Source organism: Pimephales promelas, chromosome 7 (genome assembly GCF_988280905.1).
Source record: "Pimephales promelas chromosome 7, fPimPro1.hap1.1, whole genome shotgun sequence".
NCBI classification, from domain to species: domain Eukaryota; kingdom Metazoa; phylum Chordata; class Actinopteri; order Cypriniformes; family Leuciscidae; genus Pimephales; species Pimephales promelas.
In genome coordinates, this window is record NC_142775.1 from 37298493 (window position 1) to 37310118 (window position 11626).

General features: G+C 35.8%; 1 protein-coding gene across 8 annotated transcripts in view; it reads left to right on the top strand.

The window, feature by feature from the left end:
- stk39 (serine threonine kinase 39) overlaps positions 1-11626 on the top strand; it is a 118923-nt gene that overhangs the window by 82150 nt on the left and 25147 nt on the right. For 7 of the 8 annotated variants that reach the window (XR_016169350.1, XM_089133428.1, XM_089133427.1 and 4 more), the window contains 5 exons: positions 995-1042; positions 3436-3558; positions 6240-6269; positions 8011-8067; positions 10663-10724. Coding sequence is in view for 7 of the 8 variants with exons in the window: in XM_089133428.1 (XP_088989554.1) it covers positions 995-1042; positions 3436-3558; positions 6240-6269; positions 8011-8067; positions 10663-10724 (320 nt within the window). In the remaining variant the exon portion in view is untranslated. The remainder of the gene's footprint in view (positions 1-994; positions 1043-3435; positions 3559-6239; positions 6270-8010; positions 8068-10662; positions 10725-11626) is intronic. The other variant, XM_039683186.2, reaches the window with a different exon arrangement.

The following is an 11626-nucleotide window of genomic DNA, read 5'->3' on the forward strand; positions in this document are numbered from 1 at the left end:
ATAAAATATTTATATATATTTATATATATTCTTAAATCTATACATGCATGCATATGTATTTATATATACAAAACAATTATACACAGCACACACACATGTAAACACAAACTTTTATTTTGGATGCGTTTAATTGCAATTAATCTTTGCACAGCCCTACTATATATATTAAAGGATCCGCCTTATAAAATTTGATTTTCCTGAAGCAAATCTGTCATTGAAGAAAGTCAAGATCATGTTATTGTGAATCAAGATAGGTCTTATCTTGTCGTCACTTACACCTGTAATAAGATTACATTAAAAATATGCATAATTCTGTCTAGCAAGTGCAGTCGAGTGGTTGTAGTGTAGTGTGTGTGTCCAGTAGGGGGCGCAACAGCTCGCCGGTTCAACTCGCAGCATCTCTGCAGTGTGTTGACTCATGGTGGAGAACATTATTTTGAGTTATTTTCAGCTGAAATTGTAATAATCTCTTGTCTTTGATTGCCGAGTTACATCTTGTGCTGAATTACAGACGTAAATCAAAATACATTGCTATAAAACAATCTTTAATCCTTCAATCTTCATTTCAGTCAAAATAAGCAAAGCTTTAGTAGCTCGACTGACATTTACTGTACTGCCAGAGCATATGAAATAAGTATACAGTGGTGCAGAAAACAAGGTGAAGTAAATCGAGATGTGTGTGTGACTTTAGATGCTAAAATGATACACTTTGGTTTTGTTTTTCTGTTGCAGCAGCATTATAATGATTTGTTTTGTGTAATTGAATGTCTGCATCGCAACACTCGATTGCACATTAGATTTTCTAAGAGAGCAATTTACCACTGGGTATTTGCACTTACATAATGTCTGTAAATGACAGCGAGTGTGTGTTGAAGAGCTCTGTGCCGCTGACCCACTCGTGTCGTTCATAAACACACAGCCCGCAGGTGTAGTTTGTTATCATCATGCGCTCATGTTTATTTGTTGCTTTGTTTATCTGTGTGTTATTTTGAAGGATCCAGAGCCGAGGAAGCAGAACACAGAGCAGGATTCTGGGAGACGGGTACATGTTATCTCACTCGCTGAATGCTTACTTACTGCTTCTCGCTTCTAGTTGTACTTGTGTGTGTGTGTGTGTGTGTGTGTGCCGTTTTTCACCTCTTGTCTTGAAGTGGAAGCTGTGTAAATCTCCTGGAAGACAGTGTGTCTTTGTGTCAGGGCAGGGCGGTCGGATGTATATATTGGGTTGAGGCCGAGATTGCTCCAGTTCAAGATGATTTTGTCAATAACTTCTGAAAGCGCATTGATTGCATGTTGCCTGATATCCACAGTCTAGTGCATCATATCTCACACACGTCCAGAGGATTTAAGGTCTTCTGTGCCTTTTTGATATAGAGTAATCGGTTAGACCAGAAGAGGCCATCTGACAGACATGAATAGTGTTCAGGTACAGTTTGTTTGATTTGATGTGCTATTTAGGGGAAGGTGGAAATGATAGGTGTGAGTGATACAGGTTATAACAATACTTGTAAGAATTCTCCAACTGGTTTACTTCAAATGTTTTTGATATGCCAGTGCTTTCTGCAAAAAAACAACAACAACAACAAAAAAAGCAACCCTTATTATCCTTCCATTAAAATGGGTATATTGTGAATATATATAATACTTAGTATTTAATAAATTTCTTCTTATATATTTGTTAAAATAAATTAGTGCTGTCACATATATATATATATATAGGGCTGTGCAAAGATTAATTGCACCCAAAATAAAAGTTTGTGTTTACATAATATATTTGTGTGTGCTGTGTATAATTATTTTGTATATATAAATACACACACATGCATATATTTAAGAAAACCTGTTATTCATATATAAAATATTTATATTTATATATAAAATAGATTATATATATATATATATATACATTTAAAATGCACACATATATACACATATATATATATATATACATATATGTATGCATTTTATATATATATATTACAAATATACAAGAATATACATATATTAATTATTAAGTATTATTTACATTCACAATGTACCCTTTCTGCTGTCAAATCAATGAATCGCAATTATAATCTATAAAAGTTTGTGTTTGTATATATATATATATATACACACACACTGTATGTATATTCTATTTTATATACTTTATACATAAAAGTAGGCTATAATATGTTTAAGTATATATTTTTAATCATTCATTAGGCATAAAAAAAACAAATTTGCCATTGCTTTGAAAATTGTCAGAGGAACCATTATTATTTTCACAATAACAGAAATGAGCAAAAAATTGGTTTGGATATCTAAATCATTTGGCAAACTTGAGCAAGTGACTAGTTCTTCCTCAAAAGTGTTCATTTTATCATCCTGGTACCTTGTAAATATGACTTGGTTTCCTGGTGGATGACAGTGCAACCTGTGTGCACTTATCCTCAGAAATTGTGTAAAGCAGCCGATCAGATTAGGGCTTGCCAGACCGAGAAAGGCTTGTGTAAATGACAGGAATTTAGGGATCTTGTTGAGCTGATCGCCTGGTTTGCCATACATCGATGGATGTTGAGATCTTGTGGGCCAGATTAAATCTTTAGCATGTTTTGAAGGATGTGCCTTGCATAAGAGAACAGACAGTGGGATATTTCAGCGCTGGTTACAGTCACCGAGCAGACCTCAAAAAATCTTTCCTTTTTGTTGAAGTTAGGGCCGGGAGATGAATTAAAGCTCACTTCACTGATCCGGAGAAATAAGCCCTGTAAGTTCAGCACAGACTCTATCTGTCCTGCTGAGATCGACGCGTGACGCTGTAGGGCACAATCGTAGGGTTCTGAAAGTACAAATGCCATTCATTTACTCCATAGAAAAATTGATTTTTAACAATCATCTGTAAACCAAGTTGGACCTACAGCTCTGAAGTTCTTAAATATTGTTATGCTTCTGTAGGAACAAGTCGGTGTGATTTTAGCTAAATATGATATTGTTGTTTGAAATATAAAATAGTTTAGAAAGTGGGGATTACATTTAATAGTTCATTGTCTTATTAAATATGTATATGTGTCTGTATTTATATATGCACGCACAGAGATGGATAGATTTATGATTACGATTTATAAATTTATAGGTATACTGTATTTACAGACAGATAGATAAATAGTTTTAGATAAATAGATAATTATTTCTCATGATCTATGATTATAATTTATAGAATTGTATGTATATAGATAAAAAGATAGATAGATGGATGGATAAATAGGTTAAAGTTTGTAATGTGCTTCATTTCAGAGCTGGTTGGTTTGGTTCAAGATCTCTTTATTTATATTTTGCTTATGGAGAAAACGAATGAGATAAATACTTTCAGCACCACATCTGCTGGTGTGGTAGTGTGTGGTAACTGCTGCGCACTATTGTGAGTTTGACGCCGTGTCCCGTTCACACCCGCAGGTCAGAAGGGTCCCGGGGTCGAGCGGTCACCTGCACAAGACCGAGGATGGAGACTGGGAATGGAGTGATGATGAAATGGACGAGAGAAGTGAAGAGGGGAAGGCTGCTGTCAATCATGGAAGGGTGAGTGTGGCTTAATAGGGATGCCAATTGATCTTTCTTAAAAATAACATATATATATATATATATGAAGAGTTCAGATGCAAAAGCCTCTAAGTGCCATTTGAAATTTTCTTCTAGAATGATCATTTTTATCAAGCTTGTATATTTAAGTTCAGTGATTTCACTTAAATGGCAATGATGATTACCTATTAATTGTTATTTAAGTGAAATTTCTGAACTTAAATATACAAGTTTGATAAAATTCCTTTAGGTGAGTGTATTTGATTTACTTAATAAAGTAAATCAAATACACTCACCTAAAGGATTATTAGGAACACCTGTTCAATTTCTCATTAATGCAATTATCTAATTAACCAATCACATGACAGTTGCTTCAATGCATTTAGAGTTGTGGTCCTGGTCAAGACAATCTCCTGAACTCCAAACTGAATGTCAGAATGGGAAAGAAAGGTGATTTAAGCAATTTTGAGCTGAGTATTTCACAATCTGCTCAGTTACTGGGATTTTCACACACAACCATTTCTAGGGTTTACAAAGAAAGCTGTGAAAAGGGAAAAACATCCAGTATGTGTCAGTCCTGTGGGCGAAAATGCCTTGTTGATGCTAGAGGTCAGAGGAGAATGGGCCGACTGATTCAAGCTGATAGAAGAGCAACTTTGACTGAAATAACCACTCGTTACAACCGAGGTATGCAGCAAAGCATTTGTGAAGAAGACACAACACACACAACCTTGAGGCGGATGGGCTACAACAGCAGAAGACCCCACCGGGTACCACTCATCTCCACTACAAATAGGAAAAAGAGGCGACAATTTGCAAGAGCTCACCAAAATTGGACAGTTAAAGACTGGAAAAATGTCGCCTGGTCTGACGAGTCTCGATTTCTGTTGAGACAGAATGAGAACATGGACCCATCATGCCTTGTTACCACTGTGCAGGCTGGTGGTGGTGGTGTAATGGTGTGTGGGATGTTTTCTTGGCACACTTTAGGCCCCTTAGTGCCAATTGGGCATCGTTTAAATGCCACGGCCTACCTGAGCATTGTTTCTGACCATGTCCATCCCTTTATGGCCACCATGTACCCATCCTCTGATGGCTACTTCCAGCAGGATAATGCACCATGTCACAAAGCTTGAATCATTTCAAATTGGTTTCTTGAACATGACAATGAGTTGACTGTACTAAAACGGCCCCCACAGTCACCAGATCTCAACCCAATAGAGCATCTTTGGGATGTGGTGGAACGGGAGCTTCGATCCCACAAATCTCCATCAACTGCAAGATGCTATCATATCAATATGGGCCAACATTTCGAAATAATAATTTCAGCACTTTGTTGAATCAATGCCACGTAGAATTAAGGCAGTTCTGAAGGGGGTCAAACACAGTATTAGTATGGTGTTCCTAACAGTCCTTTAGGTGAGTGTGTATATGAAGAGTTCAGATGCAAAAGCCTCTAAATGCCATTTGAAATTTTCTTCTTTAATGATGATTTTTATCAAACTTGTATATTTAAGTTCAGTAATTTCACTTAAATAACAATTAATAGGTGATTATCATTGCCATTTAAGTGAAATCACTGAACTTAAATATACAAGTTTGATAAAAATCTATATTAAAGAAGAAAATTTCAAATGGCATTTAGAGGCTTTTGCATCTGAACTCTTCATATATATATATATATATATATATATATTAGGGCTGTGCAAAAATTAATTGCGATTAATCGCATCCAAAATAAAAGTCTGTGTTTACATAATATATTTGTGTGTGCTGTATATAATTATTTTGTATATATAAATACACACACATGCATGTATATATTTAAGAAAATGTGTTATTCATATATAAAATATTTATATTTATATAATATAGATTATGTATTTTTATATATATATACAGAATTTAAGCGCAAATAATTCTTAAATAAATCGATGCATGCATAGGTATTTATTTATACAAAATAATTATATACAGCACACACAAATATATTATGTAAAGAGAGACTTTTATTTTGGATGCGATTAATCGCAATTAATTTTTGCACAGCCCTAATATATATATATATATATATATATACATAGAAATCACAGTTCAGTACGTACCTCGGTTCTGGGGTCACAGTAGTTATCAAGATGATCAATAAGCCTTAATTTAAGTGTGTTTCTCAACCAAATCTATATCTGTCTTCAGAAGATGATGTATTGATTTTCATGAGTGGTCTTGGACATTCGGACCTCACTGTATTTAAAAATAGCCTCTATTATGTATTTGTGATTAACCCACATATAAGATTTGAACGAACGCACTTCCTCTGATGCAGAGCCAAGCATTTCACCTCAAGCTCCCTTAATATTTGATCATAAACGCCCTTGCCTGTACCATACGGGTGACGCGCACCATTTGATCAAAGCCCAAGGCCTTTTTCACTCATAAATGTGGAATATATAATGCTAACATGTCTTCGCCAGGAAGGAACAATCAGAGCCCCCGAAGCGAAGCGTCCGCAAATCAGCGGCTGCTAATGAAGCTGGAGACGTTGTTCTCGTGTTTATTGTTTATTATGGAATGCAAATGAGCAAGTGCTGATTGCACTCCCACACAAATAGCTACATCTGTCTGTCTTACTTTGTGCGAGAGCGAGAACCTAATTGAATCCTGTCTCGTTATTCCTTTCGCAGTCACGCAGGGTCAAAGAGGAAAACCAGCATGTAAGTTACAGTTATTCTTTCTTTACCTTATGAAATGGCTGTTTTTATTAGTTGTGTGGGGTAATGCATCAGGACTGACCCTGTTTACATGTGTAATGCAGTTTACAAGCTACATTGTGAATGATTCATCTGCACAAGAAATGTGCTGTTTATGAAATATTTCATCAAAACTCACTCCGCCTCTGAAACGACTTTCTTTCTCGGTAGTGCAGGCTGTTTATGTAGATAAATAGGGATTTAGTTGTTTTGGTTGTAATGTAATGCAGCCTTTCTAAAATCCTGCCAAAAGACTATTATTTTTATAAGCACAATGAACCCGGCAGGGAAAAACGTGGATGATATTTATAGACCAGAATATCATATGGAGTTTGGGAAGGGCTCTTGTATCTATTAGCATCGCTAGCCAATCACAAAGTTTGACCTGTGGTTTGACATGTGGACTTAAAGGGAGGGATAGTTCACTTTGAAATTAATTTTTGGTATGTTTTAGCTTACCTCCAGGGCATGTCTTTGTTTCCGCAGTAGTTTCAATTTTGATATTTTTAGGTCAAACCGTTCTTGTCTGTCAGTCATATAATGGAGGTCTATGGTCACCACCTCAAAGAGCATACACAGAGAAGTCCAAATTAAACATGATCTAATGACTCATAAATGTAACTGATGGCCCAAGACACGAAACGAGGTGGTGACCATAGACCTGCATTATATGACTGACAGACAAGAACAGTTTGACCTAAAAATATCAAAATTGAAAATACTGAAGAAACAAAGACACCTACATCTTGGATGCCCTTGAGGTAAACTAAAACATACCAAAAATTAATTTCAAAGTGAACTATCCCTTTAATTCGAACTCAAACCGATCCATTAAAAGAAGTTATTACTCGACCATCTGTGTGATGTCATTAATCAGGTTTGTGACGGTATGATTTCGGGAAAGAGTCGTGACTAGTAAGTTGATTTCTTCAGCGATGCATCGTACTGTGGTAGTGAAGCAGTGAGCTATGTGATTGTACGAAAACACACCCCTCAAACATATTTGCATGGGAAAACACCACTTGTATTGTCTTTTGAAAACATTCAAACTTAGGTAAACATCCTATGTAACTAACGTTTATTCAGCAAGGACACATCAGTTTGATCAACGGTGACAGTAAAGACATTAATAATGTTACAAAGGATTTTTATTTCAAATAAATTCTGTTCTTAAAATCTTAAAATCTAAAAGTAGTTTTAATTAATACAATTTTACTGTATTTTGATCAAGTAAAAGCAATTTTTCCCACGGCTAAAGTCTGTAAATGTGAGCTCACAGAGACATCGGGCTTGACTGACTGTGTTTGCCTGTGAATAGATTTAATTAACGACTAAAGTATCGTTTGATCATTTAATTAAGAGTATCGAGGGATTGCGCTATTTGCCTAATAAACTACATATTAAATGATTAACAAGCGTGGCCTATTCGACCGCATTGGACAAATAGCAATTAAGCAGCACAAACACAGAACTTATGTCCTAACGTCTGTGTGTGTGTGCGTAGCGATCTTCCATACAGTATATTTTCTCCCACTGGATCACCAAATGTCATGACTTTTAGTTCAGGCTTTGAGGCTGTAGAAAACCCATTTCCCCAGCTGCTGAAAGAACTGTCCTTGAAGGGAATGAAAAGAAACAGCGAGGGGCGGAGAGATGTCTTTCTGTACCTTCCTTCACTTCTAAGCACTCCATTTTGCCTCTGCAGGGAGAAGTGAATGCTAACAGTCTCCCGCTAGAGGACCTGTCCATTCAGCATCCCCAGGTAAGGGGTTGACAGTGTTGCTGTGATGTGTGTTGATTCGGTGGCCCTGACGCTCCTCGCTGTGAGAGACGGCTGGTCTCTGGGCTGGCTGGACACGACCCTGGGGGGCCGACTGGCCTTGAGGGAGCCTATTAAACGTAATATCTCGAATGAAAAGAGTGAGAGAGGAGACCTGCTGCAGAAGCTTGTGCAGAGTTTCTATCCCAAAAGCTAGCGAGCCGGTCAAGGCTTCGGCTGCACTGCGGACACAGAGACTGTTTGTTAAAGTCTCCAGCCATGTTGCATGCATCCTTTGTGAAGAAAGCAATCCTACGATGCATTCAGTGTTATTTATATACTATTATAGTTTTTATCAGCTTTTATTTTAGATTTTTAGTAGGGCTGTCAAACGATTAATCGCAATTAAAGGGTTAGTTCACCCAAAAATGAAAATTCTGTCAGTATTTACTCACCCTCATGTTGTTCCAACCCCGTAAGACCTTCGTTCATCTTCGGAACACAAATTAAGATATTTAAGATATTAAGATCGCTCCTGAATACAGTCCATAGGCTTCTTGAGGGACTGGCTCTTGCTGTCCCCGAAAAGTCATTAAAGACATCGTTAAAATAGTCCAAGTGACTACAGGGGCTCAATCTTAAGTTTATCAAACGACGAGAACACTTGTGTGCGCAAAAAAACCAACAAAAATAACGACTTTATTTCAACTATTCACTTCCTTCTCTATGCGCCTCTAGTCAGTCAACGTAGTGTGATAGCGTAGAGCTACGTCACACGTAGGCTCACTATTGGCCGACGCTGGTCATGTGTGTGTGATGCGTGTGACATACAATAACAGAAGCTTACGCTATTAAACTAGTAACCTGACTCGCGCAGAGGGAGAAATAAACGAATAGTTGAAATAAAGTCGTTATTTTTGTTGTTTTTTTGCGCACAAAAGTGTTCTCGTCGTTTGATAAACTTAAGATTGAGCCCCTGTAGTCACTTGGACTATTTTAACGATGTCTTTAATGACTTTTCGTGGACAGCAAGAGCCAGTCCCTCAAGAAGCCTATGGACTGTATGCAGGAGCGATCTTAATATCTTAAATATCTTAATTTGTGTTCCGAAGATGAAAGAAGGTCTTACGGGGTTGTAACAACATGGGGGTGAGTAAATACTGACAGAATTTTCATTTTTGGGTGAACTAACCCTTTAATCACATCCAAAATAAAAGTTTGTGTTTACATAATATATATATGTGTGTAGGGTGTATAATTATTTTGTATATAAATACACACACATGCTTGTATATATTTTTTCATCTATATAGATTTATATATAATTTATATTATATATAAATATTTTATATATAAATAATATTTTTTTCTTAAATATAGATGCATGTGTGTGTATTTTTATATATATATATATATATAAATAATTATACACAGTGCACCCACATATATTATGTAAACACAAACTTTTATTTTGGATGCGATAAATCTTTGTACAGCCCTAATTTTTTAGTTTTAGCTTGGTTTTTTAGTCATTTTGTTTGTGCGATTTTTATTATTATTATTTTTAATTAGTTAATTTTTGTTTAAAATTTTTGTTAATAATAACCCTGACGCATTGTGATACAAATGTTGAAGTGAGAGAAATGTTGATTTGCATCAGAGTTCTGTAAGCATCAAAAAAAAAAAAAAAAGATTCAGTTTAATCAAAATATTAAAAACATTTTTATGGCTAATGGATGTAATTAAATACTTTAATTAAATGTGAATGAAAAATAAAACACAAAAAACTAAAAATCAGTTATTTTAAATGCTACAAGTGAATTTAGGTGTCTCAGCATTGTAATGTACAGAATAAAAAAATGGATGATTTGTAGTGAATTTTTACACTTGTATAGTATGTATTGATATTTTGAATTAGCTTTTATTTAAAATAAAAATCATTTAAATTTCAGTTTAATTTTTCATGAATGTGCTTTTGTCATTTCTACAGTTTTTTTATTTTTGTTTTGTTTTTAGTTTTTATATTTTTTGTTTTGTCATTTATAGTGCTCCAACTTGCATTTATTTTATTTTTATTTATTTTATTTGTATCATTTTAATTTCATTTTCATCTATTTTATTTCTGCGTTATCAATTAACAAAAACTTTTTTTAATCATTTTTTTTTTGTTTTAGTTTAGCTTTACAGTCAGTAACAACAGATATTTATTGCTCATTAGATGACTTCAAAGGTATCTAAATGTAAAAATAAAGGCATGCTCAATAAAATATGAAATATTGGCCAGTATAAATATTCATCATTCATTCATCAGCTGTAATATTAAAACAAATTAAAAGATTTTAATAATGTCTAATATCAGTTATGGTAATATATTGCGGATTCCTATTAAAGACTGTTTTACTCAATATTTGTGTAGGTTTGACACTGTTACTCAGTTCAGTATTAATATGAGTTGACTAGAGTCATTTTATTGCTTCACATCTCCAATATAACCCTGTTATCCTCAAGACCTGTGCGTAATCACTAGCGTGTGTGTGGTGTAAAGATCTTTTAACCTCAACAATCTTACTTACCATAATGTTTTGTTTTACTCTCCAGGTTCAACCATTGGATAAAGCCTGGAGTGGTGAGGGAGCGGTCAACATGGTCCTGAGGTTAAGGTGAGCGATTCTCTTTATTCTCCATCACCCTTCATACATATTTTATCCACAAAGAGCGTCTGTTTAAAGTGACATAATAGTACAGTGTGTATGAGCTGCTGGAAGAAGTGTGTGTCTCTTTTTAAACGATCTCGTTCACTCCATCGCTGGCCTCATGTTGAAGTGCATCGTGTTAATGCATTTCTTTCCTTGGTAAGCGTGGGAAGACGGCCTTTAACCCTGACCTCATGTTTGCATTCCCCTGCCTCAATCTGTGTTGCAAAAGAAAGCCCACAATCTGTTCTCAGATCATGGCTATGGCCAGGAAAGCCAAAGTGAGTGTTTTTTTCTTTATGTAGTATTTAGTTAAAAATGTATTTATCGTATTTAAAGTCAGCATAAAGCAGAAAATATTTTTCCTGAGTAAAGGAGCTTTTTGAACATTGAAAAACGTAAGTCAGGACTTGATTTTGTCCTCCAGTTGTTGATTGGATTGTGAAAAGTGAATGTTATTGGCTTAACTGCAGTGCGGCCATCATACTTCAGCAGAGAGAAGTATAACAGAAGAACAAGATAAGATATTTTGATTATCCATCCATCCACCAACCCATCCACCCATCCATCCAGCCACCCATCCATCCATCCATCAACCCATCCATCCACCCACCCATCCATCCATCCATCAACCCATCCATCTATCCATCCATCATCCATCCACCCATCCATCCACCCACCCTCCCGTCCATTTGTCTGTCCGTCCATCCATCCATGCATCCATCCATCCACCCATCCATTGATCCACCCATCCATTGATCCACCCATCCATTGATCCATCCATCCATTGATCCACCCATCCATTGATCCATCCATCCACCCACCCACCCACCCACTCGTCCATCTGTCTGTCTGTCCGTCCATCCATC